Source organism: Cheilinus undulatus, linkage group 8, assembly GCF_018320785.1.
Source record: "Cheilinus undulatus linkage group 8, ASM1832078v1, whole genome shotgun sequence".
NCBI lineage: Eukaryota > Metazoa > Chordata > Actinopteri > Labriformes > Labridae > Cheilinus > Cheilinus undulatus.
Window position 1 is genome coordinate 42,464,669 of NC_054872.1, and position 24,112 is coordinate 42,488,780.

Below are 24,112 nucleotides of genomic sequence, written 5' to 3' on the forward strand. Positions count from 1 at the left end.
CTTGTTGAAACTATGCAATGAAGAAGTAAGGCAGATCTGAAGGAGAAAGAGGGGGCAACCTGGTACCGGCAAGGTGTTCCCAATAAAGTGGCCAATATGAAACTAGAGATTGTAGATGCAATAGAGCTTTAAAATGTATGACTAGTGTATTGAAAGAGGCATTAAAATGTATTACATTTAAGGTCAGATTTCCTGTATATATCCTGCTGTAACAGAAAAAAGTAATACTGACACAGCAGGATCTGACTGCTTTTAAATCTCTTCTTAAACCATGCTTTTATCAAGAGCTTTTCCTGATTTCACTGTGCAAATGAAAACATTTTAGAAACATCATTCGTTACAGTTGCTGTGTAATATCTCATTCAGGAAGGACACTTTGAAGTCAGCATGCCACCTCATACATGCACTCTATTGAACAACCTTTACCTTCTTATTTTAATGAAGTTCTGTCAATAAATCTTTTATTATTTTAGTTTCCTTATGTCTTTATTGTGCTTTATGTTTTTAAAAATAGTTCTATGTAAATGTATTCCTCCAACAAGACACATCATTGCTCATAATTGACAACAACGAAGCATCCTATTTTGCATTCTTGTCTTGATTGTATTAATCATTGAAGTGTTGGTGACCCCTTTTTTGTTGTCCTTGATTTTATGACTTGAATCTTTGTTTTGTCTTATTTATGTAAGAAACTTTCTAACGTGGATTTAGAAAATTGTTCTTTTGATTAAAAAACATTATTAGCATATTGCTTGTATTTTAAATTAGGCATGAGTGCCTTAAAATGTACTAGAATAAAGTTTCTTTTTCATGTGATGACTTGGTTTGCAGACTGGGTAAGCAGATTAAACTGCTTACATAAGGCAACTTTAAACAGTAGAAGGGATTTTAAGCAGCAAAAGTGCAAAAATGTCTCTCCAGTAATATTTTATCTTATAATAATAGTTATGATCGATATTAGCATCCTATTTGTATGCCAGATGGAGACGAGTAAACAAGGATTGACTCAGGATGCTCAAACAGCTTAAGTGCACACAAACTTCGTCACAGTACACAAGAGACTTGCGATAGGCTTCCTTATTATCTACAAGTGTTTGTTGTTCTAAGGTTAGAAACATGGCTGATATATCTCAGTGTTTCACAAGTAACTTCTGGCAAAGGCACACTCTGTTCCTCTGAATGGGAGTGACCTACAAGTAAAACCCCCAAGGGTCTCTTTACGAGAGGAAGGGGAGTGGGTTAACTGAAACATTAGACAGTTCCTAGAAAGACAAATGAACATTGAGTCACGGTCAGTGTAACTGTGCTGCTATGATGAAAAGCTGCTGTCAAACTAGCACAGGTTCCGGCAGGACAGGCAGAAAACTGGTCTGACCTTTCAGCTGTGTCTGTCCGATGGGATCATTGTCAGCTCAGATGGTTTCCAGAGCGCAGAGGAGGGAAAAAAATGACGAAGAAATCAATTTTCTGGGAACAGAGAACTTATAATTCCATCATTTTCTCCCTATAGGGCCTGTCCCTAATGTACCAAACAGCACCCCTCCTCCTCTTTTCCCCTGCACATTCCTGCAGCAGCCAAGTACAAACACTGCTGCACCCCCAATGTTGAAATCCCACCCTCAGGGCTGGGACTTTTTTCCATTGGATGTGGCAAAAAAGGCCAGTTTTTCACACTCAGAAGACAAAACAGAGAGGGTAAGAGCCCCAGCATCATTACCATAAGAGCAAACTCATTCTCAACCAAATGCAGAACAATTTACAAGAGATGTGAGGCAAGAAAATAAGTCTAAATCCACCCCTAAAAAGACAAACATCAAGATGTTACTTACGCATGAACTCGAGGCAGGCGAGACACTTCCCCACAGCGAGCACAGACCGCTGCATGGACATCGCCCCGACAGATCACAGACAATTCTACAGGAGGTATAAATCTGACTAATGGGTTTTCTCTGTGTTTAAAACTCTCATCCTGTCCCAGCAGCCCAATCCGTCCTGTCTGGAGTCCCTGCAGCCTCACAGCTTCATGGACCCGCAGCGAAAGAGGACTGCCTTGGGTCAGCGAGGTTTTCACAACCCCCTTACCCAGCAGAAACTGGGCCAGCAGCACCAGTGCCAGGCGTCTTCTGTTGGGGTGGCACTGACCGGGCTGCCAGTGGATTGGTTATTCTGTGTGCTCGGTCAGAGGTGGGCAAGGGGCCCAGGACAGAGAGGGACACGAGAGATAGAAGAAAAAATAGTGAAAGAATGGCACAGGAGACCTAGTTAGAGAGAAGAGGCGTGTGAAAAGAGCCATCACACAAGGACACAAGAGGTCAGGTCACCCAGGGTTGGACTTTGGATTCAGGGCAAGTTGAGGCAATTATTTTCTCAATTCTTGCATTTTTTACTCAGTTGGTCGTTTTTTCAGTCACATAGTAGTGAAAAACGATTTTCGTGACAGCAAATCTGATATGCTTGTTTTGCACATCCAACAGAACAAACTTAAATACATTCAGTTTAAAGTCATCTGAAATATCCATGAATTTTTTTTATCCATTATCTACAGCCACTGGTCCTGTTTGGGGTCACTGGTCACTGCTGGAGCTGATCCTGGGCTGTCACCAGGCAAGAGGCCTAAAAAGACAAACGGGTATAACAGAGTCAACTCTGAGGTGCATATTGTAACTTAGAAATGATTGCAGGATTTGTTTTCAGATGTTTATCGGTACATGACTGCCACTCTCCATCTCACAGACACTTGCAGGTGAACTGGATAAGGGGATGGGCCTGAGGGATGAGTGAGGCATGTCTGAAGAGAGCATTTGTTTTGGTCCTCTCTCTACTCTGAAAGGAGTAAATCAGTAAATGAATCAGTTTATCACTGTAACACTGATTGATAACTTGTATTTCATCTATACTGTCACTCACTGTTAACTTCATCAACTAAAACTATGACCAAAAATGTCTGACTTCCTTTATTCCATGAGAAAGACGAGACTAAAGTGCTTTTCACATGGGGCCAAGTATTACCTATTGGCCTCTGGTAATTTGTGAATCACCCCCCGATGTCAGAGTTTGGTGTGGTGCATTTGCACAGGAAAAGGAAAGTCTGTAATGCTCTCATATTTGCATAAGGTTACTGCATGCCGGACCTCTTGTGTTGGTTATTTACCCATTAATTTTTAGTTTTCATTGGACATTTAAAATGAATTACATTTCTCCACTGTGGGTAAATCTAACAAAATACAATATGTCTGTAGCTCTTCTGTCTTTCAGCTGCAGAGAGCTGGGACACCAGCTCTTGTTGACTAACACTATAATGTAGGGGTGGCCAAACTTTTTCCATTGGGGGCCACCTACAGAGGAGTGGTGGGGTCACTTTCATATACCTTATCTTGAGGATAGTAAAGTTTGTAAAACCAGTCTATTGTAGGTTAAGATATGCTTAGTAATTGAGCACACTGAAATGACTGACAAGGCAAATTGCCAATCATTTTAAGGAGTTTTGGATGGCTAATCAGATTTCAGTCCCTAGTAAGTCATTGGTGCTGCTATTTGCTGTTGTGATCCATCAAGATGGTACAAATCAAGATACTGTTATTATTGGGTGCCAGTATATTTACCATCTACAGCGTTGTCTCAGTTTAGTCATAAAAAAATACACAAGAACAAATTCATCTTGTCAAAATGTTTGTTTACAGAATTAGCATGGTAGCACTGCTTTGTGCTGAAACTAAGAAGAATAATAAAGTCTAGTCAAGCTCCATGCTCTAATGTGGGCCATATTTCATTTAATTTAAAGAATTTGTTTAGGGCCAGTCAAAAATGGCTTGTGGGCCACATTTGGCCCCCAGGCCATAGTTTGGATGCCCTTGCTATGATGGCAGAAATAACTAAATTCGACTAAAACTAATATAGTAATCCTAAAATTAAAAGTAGCAGTCAAAATGAACACCGTTCAGTTGGCCATCCTAGTTTTCATTTATGATCTAGTGTCTGTTATTTACTGTAGATATAAGACATTGTTTTTTTTTCTTTTGTTTGTTTTTTTAATGAAACTTAGATAACAACCCGCAAACTTGAGAAATTATGAAAACAAGCTTAAAAAAACCTTGTTCTGGTCATGCATCAGTCTAAAAAATCTCCCAACAGTTCCTGTAATGCAACAGTATCTAAGGACCTCCCATCCTGGAACTTTTAAACTCCACACTCTGGCCTGATAAAAACTCTGACAGACATGAAAACAGTTTAAGAGTGAAAATAGTTGTGGTTTAAAAACTAAAATTTATCGTATTCCTATTAATGCACTGTTTAATACAGTGGTTTCAAAGCTGGGTCTTTGGATCTCCAGCGGCTCTTGGGGAGGTTCAAGGTGACTCTGGCAGTTTATCTAACTCATCATTAACCTGATTAACCCAAAACATATTTAAGATTGTTAAGGTAGCAGGCTTCTGTTTCAAATGTGTGGGATTTTCTCATGCTCTGCTATCTGAGTTTGTTTGAATGGCTTGTGAAATTTTGTACTGGTGAATAATCAAAAGTTGTTTATTTGGATTAAAAAGTTGCAGTTTTAAACTGTTTTTAAGTTGTCATTGACATGTTTGATATAAAGATATCAGTCAGTGTACGTTCTCATCCACCAGATTGTCCAAACCTTGGTTTAGAGAGGGCAACTGGACTTGATTGAGGCTCTAGAAGACTTTTTTGCCTCTTCTTCCAAAGGGTTCCTAAACTAAAGAAGTTGCCCAGTTGGCCTCTTTGGACCAAGATTTGTGGGTTTTCATATGTCTGCTAAACCTTGCCTAGGTTTCAATGGGCCTTACTAGTAAAATATGCAAGCGCTTCTAAAAAATAGAATATCAAGCAAAAGTTCATTTTTTCCCATGATTTATTTCAGAAAGCTAAATTTCCATATATTCTAAATGAATGTCAAACTTTTCAAGACTTCAAAACTTGTACAGATCTGTTTTCTACATTAATGTAACATTGTAAAATCAGAGAAATGCTCTCACCTTCAGACCTGGAACTTCTCTTACACACTTCCATTTTCCATCGTCCAGATTAATGTAATACTCTATACACATGCCTATACACTTCCCTAAATCCCGTACAATCAGTTCAGATTGCAGCAACTACTACTCTAGCATCTCTCCATTGACTTTCAGTGAGATTCAGAATCAACTACAAAATGCTGTAACTCATATAAAGCACTGCATGACCTCATCCCTAGTTACATTTCTGACCTCCTTGTTCCATATATCCCCTCTTGCCTGCTCAGATCATCTAATCTCTGCCTTCTTTACATTGCATTGTCAAACTTCAGGAGTAAAGGTGATCAGGCTTTTTCTGTTCTAGCCCCCTCCCTGTGGAATAAAGTCCCACAGTCCATCAGATCAGCAGTCGCTGGAATGTTTCAAAAACATATAAAAACCCACTTGTTTAGACAGGCTTTAATGTGATCTTGTAACTTGAATTTCTTCCAAATTGTAGCGTATTCTATGTCTTGTTTGGTCATGGGAAATACGATGTGATTTAATATTCTCCTTTTGTTGATTATCTTTTTTTATTTCTTTGTGAAGCATGTGTAACTGAGTGTTTTAAAGTGCACAATCTCAAAATATTAGAATACTGTGTAAAAGTCTTGTTTGTACAGGTTGCCTGAGCCTTTTTTCTTTCACTCTGGTTCAGTACACACAACTACAATCATGGGGAAGACTGCTGACTGACTCTTGTCCAGAAATCAATCACTGACACCCTTCACCATGAGGGTAAGCCACAGAAGGTCACTGCTGGAAAGGCAGGCTGTTCTTAGAGGGCTTTATCAAAACATACTCATTAAAAGGTTGACTAGAAGGGAAAAGTGTGGTAAGACAAAGAGCAACAGCAACATTGGTGCAAAAGAAGATCCAACCAAGTACTGAGTGAATAAATGAGCTTAATTTGCCAGGTCAACATCTCTGTATTATAAATATTTCTTTGGACTGACATCTTGTGATATTCTTATATTTTTAGATAGTGGAATTTTCTGAGCTGTAAGCCGTAATAATCAACATTTAATAATAATGATAATCTAAAATTATTAGATGCACCAAGCGCTATTACTCTTGATGCATTAGTTGCAGGTTCAACTACCAGTCTAGGGCCTTTCATGCTTGCCTGCCCCGCTCTCTCCTCCACACATTTCCTCCTTTTAGATAGATTATTATTAGGCATGACAAGTTTTAGCAATGGGGCTCCCTGACACAATTTATGTGTATCTGATTTCATTTGATGTTAAAATGTTTGAGAATCATAAAATCAGTCAAGCTGGACATTTTAAATCTGGAGAATTATCTTTAAAAAAAAAAGATTTTGATTTAATCTACTGTAAAAATGCACTTTCTTGTTCATTTGTAAACAGTATACTTTGCTGAATGACTTCACCATTTTAATTAACAGACTGAAAAAAAGTCCAAAGGGAAACAAGTGTTCATCTTATACGAGTTTCTTTTTATTGTTCAATGCATGGCCACACACAAATACTGGTTTTCTTTTGCACTGTGCATGATGGGACAGTCACTATGGAGATGAAGTGTAGATGGGATACATTTTAAAGAGTTCACAGGGGTCCAAACACAACCCACAATCCCCTGGGAGAGTCAGCCACTCCTCTCTCTTCTGAGCCTCTTCAATGACTAGCTACAACACGAGGCTAATCGGCTGCTACCTCCCTCTTCTGTCTAACAGAGACTTTGTTAAATAAATTCTGGAGTATACGTTTTTAAACTTTCAGATCTGAAGAACTTGTTAAGTGGACAACACACGACAACAGCCCCTTTCTTTTCCCTTAAACATTCTTGCATAAGTCATTCAGTTTCAGCTTACAAAAAGCAAAATAAACATCATTTGGGTACAAAAATAAAATCCAAATTAAAAGCATTGACAGGGCAACACCTGCTGTGTTTTTTTTTTTTTCTCATCTCATGTAGAGATAGCACAATACATAAGTCACCGGTCACAAAAAGTACACCGCAAATAAAGAAACCAAATGAAATAAAAATAAAAAAAAGCCACAGAGGAAAGAAACCGATCCTAAAGAAGAGTACGTTTGTTTTCCTCAAACCTTACTGGAGGTTTATGAGCTGCTGTGAGACGCCTGGTTTGGTTTTGTAAGGCGGGAAGCCTCGGGTGTCAGGGAGACAGAGTGTGTTTTCTCCATCTTTAAGTTGTCGTCATACACCCTTGACTTTTTAACACACAGCCCTACACGCCTCGCACGTTCTTAACCCTGTTTGTCAAATACGAACTGAAGGGAAAGGGGAGGAGGAACAGAAACCACAGCTCTAAATATCTATATGGATTCATCTGAGCGTGAATGTGTTTATGTCGGTGTGCGGTTTCTCTCTCGACACGTAGGTACTCGTTTGCTAACATATACAGTGTAATCCTGGTTAGGGTGTGAACCAGGGGCACTTAAAACTTGTGTGGAGCCTTCCCCCACCGTCTCCTCACTCCGACCACTAGGGGTCACTCTTTATGTTTAGGATTGGGAGTGGGAGGTGGGGAGATCTGCTGTTTCTTATAGCGCCGTTTTTCGCCCGCATTTCTCTTTTCCTTTTTTTTTCACTCCACTGTTTTATCTTTTTCCACCCCTCTAAGCTTTAACTCCTTCCTTCGATTCAGCTTTCTTTTGAGTTGTTTTTTTGCCTTTGGAGACGCAGATACACACAGAGCAAAAGAGTGGGAGAGAGAGAGAGGGAGCGAGTGTTGTGATCGATCAGCTGTTCGCAGCGCCGACAGCTGCCCCCGTTTGAGCTCTCAGCCAATCTCCTTCCACTGTCGGTAGAACTCCAAGATGTTTTTCAGCTCCATTCCCGCCGAGCCTGCTGCCTGGATCGCCGTCTGATAAAACAGACAAAGACACATTTAATCAAATAGAAAACATGGATAAACACACCTGTTTTCTACATTCAGTTTCATTTATAGTCATTACAGGTGAGGGGACCTGTTAACAAAAAAAAGGATATGTAGAGGCCTGACCATTTATTGGTATTGGTAGAGTTCTGGTTTCCAATTGTAGTAGAAATAGTCTATTAAAATGTTAAGGCTACTTTATTATCAATGACAATTTAGCTTCCACTCATGTCTCAAAGTAGAAAACTGCATCAAAATGCAGCTCAGAATTTGCTCTAAAGGGACTGTTGTTGTCACATGATTATGACACACAAATGTCCCTTGAGGGTCAAGAAGTGGGGGACTGTCATTAGGAATGAATGTGAATGGAGAAAGGTTATACTTCAAAGCTGTAAGTGGACCTGTGCACTGCAATTATCATCAGAAAATTGCCACATGCATTGGGTGCAATCCTTAAACTTCACAAAAAAGTTCATTTTTTCCACAGTTTATCAAATTTACCTGGCATCAATATCACAATTTACTCAGTTCTGCAGACCTCCCAGCACTGTCTATCCAGATGAAGGGAGACAAAAGTCTAGAGGAGTCTTGTATTAAGCTAAGAGGCTAGCTGAGCCGCTATGACATATAAAAAAATCCTCATTTTGTCCGAAACATGCTTTTAATTGAAATAGTGATATACTATCAACCAAATAAACCTTGTGGGGTGAGTGACTGAGTCATGATGTGTTGTTCACGAACGAGCCTGTTCTACTAAACGGCTCAATAATGTGAACCACTGTAGCTAGACCCCATTCCTCTTTCTCTTTCCTCCATTCTTTGTCATTTTTTAATCCACATTTAAAAAGCCAAACTGGTACCAAATGAAGAGCCATTTGGGAGCCAAACAACCAGCTCCATTGAGCTGAGACACATGATATGGAGCACTTAAAAGAGATGGATTTCCTGTCACTACAAGGGAGACTGGATGAAAATCAGCTGAGGAAACAGGCAAGACCAAAGTTTAATGTGGTAACTAATGGACTGTCTTGTGGGAAAGGACCATACCTGAGTGTTGTGACAGCTTATCCAAGCTTCAGATGGAGGCTTTTATAATCCTGCCTAGCTGCCAGCGTTTACCCATGAGTTCTATTTAAACTTTTTTGAGTGGATGTTTCACTACTTTAAGCCGGGTGTACACTGTGCAATTTTCCTGCGATTCTGCTACGAATTTTGAGTCGCATGACTCACTCTGAAGTCGGGCCAACTTTCAGTCAGATCGGGCGTCGTTTGTCACACTGTGTACAGGGGGCTACGACGGCCAACCATGGCCTGACTACGACCTTACAACCTGCTCCCGACTGGTCCGGAGGATTTCTGGTCAGGCTGATATTTTGGTCGTACGACTACAGACACTTCACAGTGAGAGCAGAAACGCGAACAGAATAAACAACATTGGTGGTTTGTTTTCCTTTGTAAACCGTCAGACAATGTCCTAAAATACCATGAAAATGGCTGAAATCACTTTTTTAGGCACTCCCGTTATGATAAAGGAAATAAATGAGCAGGAAATATTCCTACCTGCAGACCTGCAGCTGATAGAGGTGGTGCTGTGTGTGTGTGTGAGACAGGGAGAGATAGTGGGGGAGAGAGCGAGAGAGAAAGTGGGAGAGATAGAGGAAGGAGAGAGAGAGAATATGACTGGAAGCACTTCACCCTCAGACCCTGAGACTTTTTAAAAAGGAAAAACTGCGGGTTTCTGTGACAATCCGTCCCGATTTCAGTCATACAATGTGAGCACACAACTCGTGCGGGATAGTCGTGCGTCATAAACGATTCAGTTGTACAGTATGAGATAACATTCTACCACAACTGTTGTATGGTCGGCTTGAAATTGCACAGTGTACAACCGGCTCTAGGGAAACAAAAGTACTTTAAGAATTAAGAATATTTTTTACGCACGTTGAATGCTTGGCATAGTTGGAAACAGCTCAAAACATGGACTTTTTGGTAGCGTTTCTCTATGCAGAGATCCCTACTTTCCCCAAAAAGGAGAGTTCTCCACTGCTGTGTGGCATCATCTGTAAAGAACCTATCCTGCGATTTCAACAGGATGTGTACACATTGTTTTCCTCCGACTGACAGAATTCTACTGGGTCCATTCTGAAGTAGAGTACAGCTCAGCTCAGGGCAGCTGCATCACAAATTCACATGGGAATAAAAAAAAAAACACACAAGAACAGCATGTTTCTTTGTAAGAGGTTGATTTGCTCTTCGTTTGCTTCCTGTTTTGATGTGATGTTGATGTAATGATGGGATGAATGATCTACAGTCTGTACATGGTGTTTTATTTTGAAGTGCTCTGTGCATTCCCATAAGTGTCTCTCTGTTTGGGTCAATCTGCTCTGTGCAGATGAACACGTGCTGGCATTGGAAATAGACTTTTGTATATCTTGAGCAGAAAGAAGTAAAGCGGTGCTTCTAGCATGCACCAGAGGTGGATCAAAATGTGTGGGAATCTTAAATAGAAAGGGAGAAATTTGCTCTTAGAGTGCCAGCAGTGATGGAACATTTGTAGTGCATACAGACTGTGGAAATTGGAGGTAAAAGACTGTTTCTTGTCACAATTCCTGTCATTCTCTCTTGCTACTCCAACTGTAAAGAATGACCTGTGCGGAAAAGAAAGTCTTCAGCCCAAGTCCTCATTTGCTAACCACTGGTGAAGCTGAAGTCTGGAAAGTTTGCTATTGCTGCAAGAGGCAAAAACATGAATTGAAAGCTTACAAGTTCCATAAAAGAAGGCAATAAAAAGTTTTTTTTTTTTTTTTTAAACATCATTGATGTAGGGCCAAAATACTGTATCATCATTTTCCATGATTTTATTTTTTTCATAAAGCAGTGCAATTAGTCACCCTTTACATTAGTCAGTGGGTTTAAACAAATTTTAAAGCAATTAACAGTTTAAAAAGATGCTGACTATAACTGTTCAGTGTCAAATAATTGGAGAAATACAGCTTTTTTTTTTTAAATCAATCCTAAAAAGTGGTGATTGCAGGAGGGTTTAGACATACGCCAGCAATATGTTAATAGCACAGAAGAAAGAAAGAAAGAATTGTAATTTGTCAGGAAAAACAACAAACAGAAACTTCTGTATCTGCTTGGTGAAGTGCAACAGTGTGCAAATGCTGCAGCACATTTCATGAGCAGTTGTGGCCAAAAAAGAACCTCAAATATCACATTGCCTCAATGCATAGGACTGCTGTAATGTTTTTATATAATGAAAAATGTTTAATAGAATTCTACATCCCCCCCCCCCCATTATTTTAAAGTTAAACCAAAATGTTGGTACCTGTACCACTAACAACACCTTTTTTCCTGTTATCATAAATTTCACTGCTTTCAAATTGATGTTTTCCATGCCAATAGAAAAAAAGAAAAAAAGAAAGAAAGAAAGAAAGAAAAAAAGAAAGAAAGAAAGAAAAGAGGAGTTAATATTAAAGGAGACTTTACCATCAGTGTGTTATTGTGGTATGACTGCATAAATGTGACAAATGTTAAAAGCTCCAGAAGTAGTCAGAGGATGAGAAAAGCTCAAGTCCATTTACCCTTTCCATTTAGCATCTCAAGTTCCTGTGAAACACAACCTTCTAAAACCCTGTTGCACACATTTCTCTCTCTATAATTCACACAACTACTTTAATTATCTTTTGTGTATAATTATGCCTACTTTATGGCTGTTTTAGAGGGAACTGTCGAAAAGTGTGTATACAGTATCTGTAGCGATTTCTAAAGATTAAGAGCACATCCTGCTTTGTATTATGGAAGGCTTTCTGTTCTGTCTCTGAATGTGGCCGTATAGAATAAGTACAAACATTCAATGTCTTTGGATAAATTTAGATATCAAAAACTTGTCTTCAATACCCTGAACTCTTGGTTTCATCTCTACTTCATCTCAACAGATATTAGATATTCAGCACTTTGTAAACAAATGTTTTTAAAAGGTGTAATATAAAATTATTCTTATAGTCATCATGACATGAGATAACTTTGGCTATTATGATTGCATTTTTGTTGTCAAATTCTGTTGAACAGTATTTACTGATATTTCTATCATGATAAAAAGAAAACAGGCTTTCTAATCCCACAGAAATGATCCCTGAAAAGGAATATTACATAGAAATAATAATGAAAAGCTATTAATATAAACAGCATTTACATTAGTTACAACTGCGCAAATTCTGTTTCCCTTTCATGCAGACTTTAGATCATTTCATATAAAAATCTCTTTGGCATGTTAGCTAACTTCTTTAAACAGCAGTTAAAAGGCTTAAGACTAGACAATTTAGCTTTTATACCATATCAGACACATTAATATCCACATAAAACATGTGGAAATAAAGTTTTGTCTACATAAAATCAAAAGAAGTTTGAGGGGCCTGTATGAAAATTTAGGATGAATTGTGAAGATTGCTGATTATCATTTACTTCCTTTATTACTGGGCTGTCAAAGTTAATGCGTTAATCAAATTACTTTTAACGACACTAATTTTTCCTATAGGCATACCGGGCATTTCCCGGTGGGTCAACGCACTTTTGTGCCAGTATGATTTATTCATTTATATATATCTGCTATGAACCAGCTCCATAGCGGCACTATGTAGTCCTTTAAATTGCCTGTTGACTGGTCCGATCACGTCTCCTTAAGGTCTGTTTACCCCCTCTCCCATCCCCACGCTGCTCCTGCTTGAAAGTGAAAGTATTCGGAGAAAATGAAACTTACTAAAACGATCGATTGGAACTGTAAATAAACGCCAAATTTTAAAAAACAGTCAATCAAGATGCTGCAAAAGTGTCAGACTCTGCAGTCCCGATAGGAGACGGCCTGACTGGTGAATATACAGCTGCATCATGAGGAGGAGGAGGAAAAGACAGAGCAGGACAGGCTGGTGTGTAACAGGGCAGCAGAGGTGTTACAGGTGAGCTTGAGAGTGAAGCAGTGAATGAGCTCTGTAGAGTATCATAGTATAAGCTAAAAAGCATTATTAGACTGTGGTTCCCTTTTATTTATGAAGAAATGATCTGAAGAATGAAAAGATGGTTAAGTCGTCTTACTACACCTTAAATGTACTCCATTGAGACTTCTTTCACTTCGTGTATTCATGAGTTTTGAAAAGCAGCTTCAAATTTGTGTTTATTGACATCATTCCAGTAAATCTACTGGACTGATGACAGTAATTTTTTACTGTCAGCATTTATTTTACATTTGGACTTTTTTAAATTTGAAAATACAAAGATGATCAATAATAGCAGACATTTTTAAATAATGACTTGCTTTTTCTCTTGAGTAGGGCAGATGTGTCCATCTTACTCACCTGTGACCACATCAGAACAGTGAAACACCATTAGATGCATCTGCGCCTGTGCCTGAGCTCTCTGCGGAGACTTGACTTCTCCCAGTAATCTGTAGTGTAATTCTCTAACTGTATTTAGTCTCTCTTTTTGTATCATTCTGTTGTGAGTCCTCTTGGTGTAAAGGGATGTTTCTGTGAGCCTTTATTTCCCCCATGAGAGTCTGAAATTCTCTGCTTTAAGTGTGAAGGATCCAGGAATGATCACTGAGTGATTTAAACTTCACTGACCATGTCCTTTCTGTACATGTGTTAAGCTGCTGAGAACAACAGAGTTTACTTCTAGAAGTCTAAATTTGGACACTTCATGGTATTATTCAGTAATGTTACATTAAGGTCAGTATCTCCATCTGTTGTCCTTGTTGGTCTTGAGTTTACCATTTTATTCTCAGCATATTTTGGAGCATTCAGTATCTTTGAACTGAACTAAGTCTAGATAATGTTTTGGACATTATCTGTCATTGTTTTGGGTTGTTGAAATGAACAAACATTTGCATTAAGTATGCATTTTTGTCCACTTGTGTTGATAAGGGTATTAAAATCTTGAGAAATAGTCCTGTATGGTATATTAAGAACAGATAAAAAAGTGTGATTAATTTGTGATTACTCTCGAGTGAACAATGAAATTTGTGAGATTAATCATGATTAAAAATCTTAATCTATTGACAGCCCTAAACAAAGGTGTCTTGTAGCACTAAACCTGACAAAATGTGTAGTTTTGGAGGACGAGAGCATTGGTAAACACAGACTACAGCAGGAGGAAAATGTCAAATTTTCTAAAACTAAAAAAAAAACTAAAAAAAAAAAAGATTGTCTGACCTTCATCGCTGCAGACTGAGTGCAAAGCTCCTCCACTTGATGGCCAGTAAGGATGGTCACCATGCCTGCTGTGTCTTCATCTCCGTTGCTCTGGGAGACCGTAAGCTGGCGGCAGCTGTCCACCATCTTGTATAAATGCCTTCAATATCAAATGAAAAAAGTAAAAAACAAAAATTAAATAAGGATGTTATAAACAAAATTGATGTTATTGTAGAAGCGGAAAAGTCTTACCAGGCTTCGATGTCTTGACGTTTCAGTTTGTCTCTTTCAAAACCTCGACCTGATTCCTTCTGGCAGCGTATGTACCTGTGGAAGGATTCAGGATTACCATTATAAAAAGAGTTCTATGGAGAAATAGAGGTTTATGTTCAACATGTATAAAGAAACAAAACGATGACTATGCAGCTTCATAACGTTATTACAATTCACCCACCTGTTGCCTTTACGAAATTCTGACTCCAGGAAGCGAATGCCATCCCTCGCACCGGCATTTTCCTTTTTCAACCTGTCGAGTCCATCGATCACTAAAATACACAACAACAGCACAGCCACATCAGGAATCAGGTAGTTCAGTAGAAGCTTCAAACATCTCAGCAGAAGGGAACAAAACTTATAAACCACACGGACTCTGTACAAAGCTTCAACACAGAGCTGAACTCACTGAGACTCATAAAAGCATCTTACACACAGACATGAGTCAAGTATGCTTGTTAAAATGGGAAAAGGGGGCTGTAGTACTTGGACATGCATTAAAATACATGATGCCATATATTTTAGTAAAATTTCAATATAATTTCAATGGCTGAATTGTTTGCTCATCGCTTCTAGATATCAGTCTAATGGTCTACTAAAAATTGTAATCTGTATTGGCCTTGAAACATCAGTGTCAGTTGCAAAGAACAAAAATTTTATGTTCGATCACCAGCTCTTCTTAAAATATGTATTTATGATTTACTAAATGCTGGATAAAAATGGCACAACCATTAATCCTTTCAATTAAAAGGCTGTAATAAATAGGTATGCATTGTCCTACTCTGCCTTTAAAGACAGAGGCAGTGCACTGACCCGTCCGCGGGATGATGATGATGAAGCAGCCGCTGCCAGCCAGCTGCCTGATGAGGTTCAGATGCTGGCAGAGAGCAGCTGTGTCTGGCACCAGGTAGGGAGACATGGAGGACTGGGCCTTAGGCTGCTGAAGGCTGCCCTCTAGCTGTGACACCTCCAACTGCAAGAAACAGACAGGAAAATATATTGGCAAATGACTTCCAATTAATTTATGTGTATTTGTGATTAATGGCCACAAATACAAAACAAGACAATCTTAGAGCTCATATGTACTTCTAAATTAGTTCATTTATGCAAATCTATTCTCATCAGCAAATAAGGTGGATTTTAAACACTAAAAAGCTAACTACACTATTTTCTATGATTTCGAACAATTTCCATACAAACACAAAAAATGATCTCTTAATTTACTATTTTATTTTAAAGACAAAAGCCTGTCAGAAGAAATGGGAAAAAAAAGGATCAAAAACCTGTAGTCGGAGCTGTGCCATGTCTCTCATTAAGCGATTTCGACGAGCTTCTTCTTCAGCCTGTTTGGGTGCAGATGAAGACAGGAAATTCAACATCAAAAGAGATCACATGAAAAAATAAACATTTTGGTTGCAGATAATTTAATATTCTCCATTCTGCACATTCATTTGGGTCAGCGGTTACACAACATCACCATATTCACTGTGTCAACACCACAATGCTTAAGACTGAGATTTCACTGAATCCAGACCCCCTGTGGTTGTCCGGTTATTGTTCAGACGTCACTCACCATTCGGAACTGGGCCTTGGCCTGCTGAACCAGATTGTCCTGCTCCGACTGGCTGATGCTGGTGAAGATGCCGGCCTCTGGGTTGAAGTGCAGCACGTTGCCCTGGAGATTTGTTAGGAAGTGGCCAAAACTGCGAATGCAGCACACTCGCACCACACACTGGAGGAAGAGACAGAAGACAATGTTTATGTGTTTTCATACTTTGAAAGTTGTTTACTCCATTTAGTAATAAAAGTAAGATAAATTTCAACATGCCTTAATGTCTGAATTTGTTAAAGGAGGAATATGCACAAATATACCTCTATATTTGACAAGTGCCAATGACTTAAAGCTGCTCATTTCTACATAAAAAGTGGCTAACGTCTTAATGTTAAAGTAAAGTTGACAATATCCTTCATTTTGCTCACAATTAAAACTGCTACAACTTGTCTTTACTCTTCTTTACTTTTACTTTGGTACTTATCATTTTGTTATGATTAAATTAAAAAATATATATATATTTATATATAATTCTTATTAATTAAAACCTTTACAAACCCACTGAATGGTACCTGACCAATTTAAAAAAACTGATGGTTGAAAATGGAGAAATAGAGAATCTTATTATTCTGGTTAGATCAAATTTCAAGGAAAATTCTGTAATCATTTTTAGATCCACAGCATTTAACCCTGAATTTCTTATTTCAAAACTAATAGAACTTGAAATGCCTTCATCTTATTTCTGATTTTGATTTTTCTTTTCTCCATTAGTTCCCCTGATGCCGAAGACTCTGTCCTTACAATATTATAAATATTTTCTTTGATCGTCTTCCACTTTGTTGTCCAGTCTACAGGATGGAGGCAGATGGGGTAGTACTTTCTGATTCAACAACAAAGACAAATAGAGACAACAGGGGGACTTTTTTCTGTTCTTATAAGGAGGACATTGGTAGATTTAGGGCTTAGTAGAATTTCATTTTTATCATCAATTAATCTCTTGAGTGTACATCTACGTTGCTGTTTAGAGAGGCAATTGCATTTCATTCAAGCTGAAGGTGCTTGTAAAAGAAAAGCTTGTTACATCAGAGCAAACACCTGACAGGCTCAAATATTTGGTTCACTATTAAATAAGAAAAGCAAGAGGGGTTTAAAAGATTGACCCAAAAGCAAAATAATTGGGCCACTATCCTAATATCGCCAAATCTGATTGGCTTTCTAAAGGGAAAAAAAAAAAAAGTTAAAGCTTCTGTGTGTAAATTTTTCCAGAAATTTCAATGACTCCCTTTCATCCTAACACTACTGTACACTACAAGTAATGTGCTGTGGTTACTGCTTAATCCATCCAGTTTATGTGTTTGTACCTCCTGTAAGGGGTTGAGGGAGGGGTTGCGGCGGGAAAAATCGAGGCGTCTGTGAGCTACACTGAGAGCAGGCAGGTGTCGCAGAGCCAAATCCTCGGGCAGCAGCAGACTTTGGACCAAACCAGGCTGCTCGCACTCGTTTATGAGCTCTGTCACCTCACTGTTCAGACCTAGTTCTGCAATACACACAAAACAGGCAGTGGACTCAGAGCAGTTATAAGTGACTAAAAGCTGCACAGGGGAGACAAATATGCAGTGTGAGAACTGAGCATTAACACTGTTTATTAAGTGAGTTCCAAAACAAGAAAGACAACAATCAGAGTTTGGAGCAATGGACAAAACCCTATCCAAAAGATCTGAAGAAACTAAACATAAAAGATGAATACTAATGTAACACATGTTAAATACTTACATCATCATTTAAAATGACTGTTATTAAATTTTTTTTTTTAAAGCTGGTAATCAAATGTTATTATTTTTGGTAAAACAGCATGTCAAATTGTCTGTAGACTGAATATAAAGTTTTAACCTGCTGTTGGTTTAGCTTAGTGAGCATAAAGACTGTCACTGCGGCCTAGCTTATACATGTCTACCATCAACATTCCTTAAGTTCTTAAGTTACAAGATAAAAAAGCCTTCCAAACACTAAAAATGTGAAATGACAAGCAACAAAAAGACAATCCGATGAGAACTAACTCATTAGCAAAAAGTTTGGGCACGCAACATCCTGAACATCCTTTTCTTGCAGTTAATTTTTTGTGCTGACGAAACAACCACACTGATTCCAAGATTAAGAGGTACAGGGGGGTAGAATTTTTCAAAGCTAATCATATTTAAGTCCTTATTTTATTGTGATACAGGTGCTTAAAATGTGGATGCATGTTTTTTCCCATCTTCTTATGCCTTTATTTAGAGAGGAGGACAGTGGATAGAGCCAGAAACAGGGACCAGAGAGTGGAGATGAGACATTGGGGAAAGGAGCTACAGGCCAGACTTGAACCTGGCTGCCTGCCTGCATACATGGGGCGCAACCTAACCACTAGTCCAACTGCGCCCCTTGATGCATGTTCATTTTGCTCACACTTATGCTTTTGTTTGCAGCCATGTTGTAAAACCCACTGGCGATTGTCATCTATCATCGTCTGGTAGATGCCTTCAACCTCTGGGAACTGAAGTAAATCCTTCTTTGGTTCTGGTGAAGCCAAAGGTTAGCGTTGAATGACTTCAAGGCAAGATTTCCTGTTTTGTGTGGTGTTTATACAAAAGTGTACAGGCTGTCATATCACTGAGTAGTGCTGTTCATCTGATGAGTCCAGTAGAAATGCCCAAAAGATACAAGGCCTTAACTCGTGCTCATTTAAGCCGCATTTTAATGTGAGTTTCTCACAATTTAGGAGAATAAAGTTTACCAAAGTAACATCAAGATGCAGATTTGTAAAAAGTCAAGCTTTGTCTAGACTCTACACAGAGTCAAGCAGATCTGTTGGTCTTTCAAGTGGTAGGGGCAAGGGTTGTACTGGGATTGAGCCCAATTGTTTAATCTATAATGGATTTTGTGGCTTACTTTTAATAAAAGCTGGTTTGTCAAAAGCACCTGTTTACTGTTGTAAACACGTAAGTCTCATCTGTAAACACCAAATAGCAAATACTGCTGAAATGTGATTGGTCAGTGTAGTTTGGACTACAAATTTGCAACAAATGCACCCAGAGTGCTTCACATAGTAAAAATCAGAACCTCTGTGCAGTGATTCTGCATCTGTATGTAGAATCTGTAAATGTAGGGGACTGAGATTTTATCCCTGGTTGAATCAAGGTTAAGTAAGACTCAGCCTACAGATTTTAGACTGTCACAGTAACTTTTATTTATCTTGCAAGCATATTTAGCTTTAAAAAAGTTTAACTGTCCTCTTTGGTGGTTCAGGTTATGTCTTGAAACAGCGTGTTCGTGGACCCAATGGGAATAAAAAACAAGACACTGCTGTGCCATCCTGTGACGAATGAGCTATACAGTGGTATAAATATCTCTGCACTGCAGTAACTCACCAGCCTCCAGCATCTTGCTGCCATCTGGTAGCAGGTTAAGCAGCACAGACAGTCTGTTCCACAGGCTTTGAGAACTCTGCAGAAAGAGAAAGTTTTGTGACTATAACCTTTAAAATGTCAATGTTTAAAGACAAAAGCAGGACAGTTTAAGTTGCCTTACCTGTGCACACATTAGAATGATGTCCGTGTTTGTCCTTAACCAATCAATGAAGACCTTCACCACCTGGATCAGCCCCTGATTGGTCAGGATCTCAAGCTTCTCTAGAAGGGTTTTCTCACTGTGAACAGACTGGGTACTGTGCTGGCTGCCTTCAGAGTCCGAGTCCAGGTCTACAGGAGGAGACAGAGGAATAAAATGTCATTGTCAACAAACCATGATCACATTATTTCTGACATTACATGTTCTAATACCATTTATATGAAGCTTTTACTGTAAATAAGCTCTAGACTAACCCTCATCTATACCAGGCTCACTAAGGTTGTACAGAGTCAAACCTCTCAACAGCTGGAAAAACTACAGGATTTAGATTTCCTTTTAAGGAAATGTAAGTTTGTGTTGTTGAACTGTAAACATTTGGCCATGAGCCCGAAGAGCCTTAAATCACTGATCCTATACACACAAATGTAAAGAACACATTTGTACTCGGTCCAATGACCGTTTGTCTGTGCACGTATGCAGGGTTAATGGATATAAACACTAGAGATGGGCAATTTAAGTTATTTCTAGAACAGAACACAAGCCTGCAAAATACAGTAACTGTCAGGTTGCATATAAACGCCAATGCTGAAATCTAATTTTCTTTCTCACATCTGCTGATCTTTCCCTCAGCCTTCATCTTCCACTGAACTTAAAGGGACAGTATCTCCACTATCTTTTGTAATGGCAAGGCAAATCTTGTCTTCTAAGGGGGCAGTAAACAGTGTGCTTTACTAGCAGTTTTAATATTGCTAGCAAATTCTTTTTATATTATATGCGCCCACCCCAGAAGAATGCATGTACAAAACTAAGTGATGATCTATGATTGTACCATTTTTTTCTCCAAATATTATCTATACAGAGAAATAACCTACAGCTCGTATAGGACTGGGAACAAGCCAAGAAGTTCTTTTTTTTCTGTCTTGATGATTACAGCTTACAGCTCATGAGAATCAAAAATACACTATCTCACAATAATAGAATATTGTGGAAAAGTCCAATTTGAGAAGGTTTCCTGAGCCTTCATTCTCTCACTCTGGTCTCTGGGGAAGACTGTAGACACGACAAATGTCTAGAAGACAATCAGTGACACCCTCCACAAGGAGGGTAAGCCACAGAAGGTCCTGCTGAAAGGGCGGGCTGTTCTCAGAGGTTGTATCAAAGCATATTCATGGTAGGTTGACAGGAAGAGAAGCATGGTAAGAAAAGGTGCAGAAGCAACAGGAATGAGCTCAGCCTTCAGAGGATTGTCAAACAAAGCAGATTCAAGAACTAAGGGGAGCTTAACAAGGAGTAGACTGAGGCTGGAGTCAGTGGACCAAGAGCCACCAAACACTGATGAGTCCAAGAAATGGCCTACAAGAGTAATCTTCCTAGTGTTGTGCCACTCCTGAACCACGGACAATCGTCTCACATAGGTTTAGGAGCAAAAGAACAGGGCTATTGATCAGTAATTCAAAGTTCTGTTTCAGATGACAGCAAATCTTGGAAATTAGGTTTCCAGAGTCTGGAGAAAGATCAGAAAGGTCAAGAATTCAAGATGCTTAAAGTCGAGTGTCCTCAGTTTCCATAGTCAGTGATGTTTTGGGCTGCCATGTCATCTGCTGCTGTTGGTCCTCTGTGCTTTATCAAATCCAGCATCAACGCTGTCAGCCATCTACCAGGAGATTTAAGTGCACTTTATGCTTTCATTGGCTGAGAAGCTTTAGGGAGATAATGACTTTCAAAACTACCAGAAACTGGTTTACTGATCATGGTATTGCTGTGTTTGATTTGCCAGCCAAATGGCTTGACCCTTATAGAGAATCTTTAGGGAAATGTCAAGGGGAAGATGAGAGACACCAGACTCAACAATACAGACAACTTGAAGACTGCTTTCAGAGCAACCTGGCCTTCATAACACTCCAGCAGTGCCTTGGACTGATTGGCTCCTTGTCATGTGACATAGGTGCAGCAATACACGCAAAAGGAGCCATGACCAAGTACTGAGTGTCAAGTAAACATAATTTTCAAGAAGGTCAGCTTTCTGTATCATAAATCCTTTCTGGGCTGATGTTTGTGATATTCTAATTATAATATAAAGAAGTTTCACTTTTGAATCAATTCACAGCAAAAAAAATTAGATGCACCTGAAGACTCCACAGCCAATGAAAGAAACATGTAACAGCTAATTGTTGTCTGCTATGAGCTAAATATGTCACTGCATTAAAGTCAGAGGATTTTACCTCAACCTTATTAAAGATGAAAGAATTAAAGAAATCATCTTGCTATAGAACAGAGCAGACATCTGGGATCAGGGAACAGATGATGCACATGTCAAAGCACTTTGTAAACCCATGTTTTTAAAAGTGCTATACAAATAAAGTTATTATCAAAGTTATTATGATGACACGACAAACAAAAGAAAATCAATAACATGTTTAACAGCTAGAGTACAAAGGTTTAAACCGTGGAAGTAATTCGGAGGATAACTGAATTAATACTGAATTTTAAATAGGTTAGCTGATTTGGGTTTATCAAAAAATGGGATGTTTGTATTTAAATCTAAGCTAGTCAATGAAATTGTAATATTTCTCAATGCATAAGCATACTTATTTTTTAATGTCAATGCCTTTATTTATTGTCGGTTTTACCTAAATTCTTTCTGAACTGATCTTTCTCCAAGGATTTTGATTTCTTGTAAGCGAGCAATCTTTCATTGTTTCTACATTTTTAAAGGTTGCTAAACTATTGTAATATTTGCTTGTTAGAAATCTTAAAAACTTAAATAAAAATACTTTTTATGAAAACAAATACAAATATCTGAAACCATGCTGTACAATTTTATGCATCATTACATTTGATTTCAAAGGAACTTAAACACAAACAGACCAGTAAAATGCAACACTCAGGGATCACCCTGTTCAAAGTTACCGTTTTCATTGGTTCCGTTGGCAGTACCAGGGTTCATGTCGCAGGGTGAGTCCCCTGGAGGAGGAGGTGTCTCTTGGGAGGGGGGGGCAGAAGAGTCAGTCGGGGTGGGAATACCAGATGAAGAAGAAGCTTGAGGCCTCAGCAGCATGTTGCTGAAGGTGGGAGCCAGTCGGAAACAACGCTTTGCCTGAAAGAGCTGTGACGACATGGCCTGCAGGTTGCTGCTGATGCTGGAGTCACTGGGCATGAGCGGCCCATTGGTGGTTGGAGGAGTATCACCATCTCTTTCCCCTCCCTCCTCCTTGGGTTGGTCTTCATCTTCCTCTTCCTCCTGATGCTCCCTTGCCTGACTCTCTGTGTTGTCTGAGTTTTCTGCATCTTCCATGTCTTCCAGGTCTGATCGAGACTCCTGGCTGTTCATGTCCGAGTCGGTCTCCACATCAAACGCCGTACCTCCTTCCTCCTCCTCTTCCTCTGAGCCGCTCTCCCAGCTGCCCTCCTCGGCCAGCGGGTCTCTTTTTGCCTCCTTTCTCACAGATGGAGGATTGGGCAGTGTTCCAGCCGTGTTGCCACCTGTTGAATCAGCCTGACCCCTCCTCTCATCCTCTTCATCTTCATCATCTTCGCTCTCAAAGCCTTCACTCAGGTCGCTCTCATCCTCCCCTCGAGCATCCTTGCGAGCACAGCGGCGTCGGCGGAGTCTAGAGAGGCGGGTGTATTTCTTCTTCTGTCTCTGTTTGTCATCTTCAATCTTTCGTTGTTCTTCCACACTGCTGTGTTTTTTGGCATCGACCCTTTCACAGCCATCTTCGTCCTTCTCCTCATCATCTTCCTGCTCCAGGGAGCCGTTCTGCAGAGGCTTCTCTTCAGAGCGATCTGCTGATGGACCCGTCAAATCCCTCATCTCAAGATCATCTAGATCATAGAGGAAAATTAACTTAAATGTATACTTTAATTAATCCTGATTTCAACTATGAATATCACATTACAAAATAAATATCCTCACTTTGGTCATTCATGAAAGAGCATAAATATTTAAAAATTAAATCTTTTTTTAGCTTTAAAATCATCAAAAGTGCTTTAGTTGTCCCAAATGGCTACTTTTTAAACCACAAGAAGCATTTTTAACTTTTATCTTTCAGGATGTTGCTGACGAGGACAAACTGGGATTGCTGCATTGATCTGTGTGTCAGACACTGGCTGGGAAATTTTCTGTATTGTGCTGACTTTGGAGAAATCTCACTTTTAAGCACTGAACTAACTGGCAGTAAGCATTTATTTCCCTCTACATGGAGATGGGTCGTGCGCTCTTACCTGCAGCGTCAGTGTGAAGTGGAGGCACCTGGCTCTCCGCTTCCTCCAGCTCTGCCTGCAGTCGGATGTTGACGTGGTTCACCAGATGGGAGAACAGTGCCAGAGTGAAAGCTATAGATGCACTGTACTGCTTTGATCCTGAAAACAAAAAAAAACATGACTTAACAGTAAAAAAGCATTAATTATATGTGCTTGTGTTTCTAATGACAGTCATTCCCCTCAGTCTGTACTTCCCAACATGTTATACTTCATCTACAGATAAACATCAAGAGCATAACTGTCAAACTGATCAAGAAAAGCTTGTTCAAGCTTGTTGCTTATATGTCTATGCATCTAATAAGGGGATATTAAGAAAGAAATGAACATAAAACTTTAACAAAATAAAATGAAATTTTTGGTACAG

At 39.2% G+C, this 24,112-nt stretch overlaps 1 protein-coding gene across 1 annotated transcript in view; it reads right to left on the reverse strand.

Moving 5' to 3' along the window:
* Positions 1-6,447: 6,447 nt before the first annotated feature.
* Positions 6,448-24,112, reverse strand: part of smg5 (SMG5 nonsense mediated mRNA decay factor) — a 30,016-nt gene continuing 12,351 nt past the window's right edge. The window contains exons 11-22 of the mRNA XM_041793317.1: positions 23,710-23,847; positions 22,396-23,310; positions 19,447-19,616; positions 19,287-19,362; positions 17,244-17,419; positions 15,904-16,062; positions 15,614-15,673; positions 15,144-15,303; positions 14,512-14,602; positions 14,310-14,384; positions 14,079-14,217; positions 6,448-7,860 (exon numbers count right to left, since the gene is read on the reverse strand). Coding sequence (XP_041649251.1) covers positions 7,777-7,860; positions 14,079-14,217; positions 14,310-14,384; positions 14,512-14,602; positions 15,144-15,303; positions 15,614-15,673; positions 15,904-16,062; positions 17,244-17,419; positions 19,287-19,362; positions 19,447-19,616; positions 22,396-23,310; positions 23,710-23,847 — 2,243 coding nt within the window. The 3' untranslated portion in view covers positions 6,448-7,776. The remainder of the gene's footprint in view (positions 7,861-14,078; positions 14,218-14,309; positions 14,385-14,511; positions 14,603-15,143; positions 15,304-15,613; positions 15,674-15,903; positions 16,063-17,243; positions 17,420-19,286; positions 19,363-19,446; positions 19,617-22,395; positions 23,311-23,709; positions 23,848-24,112) is intronic.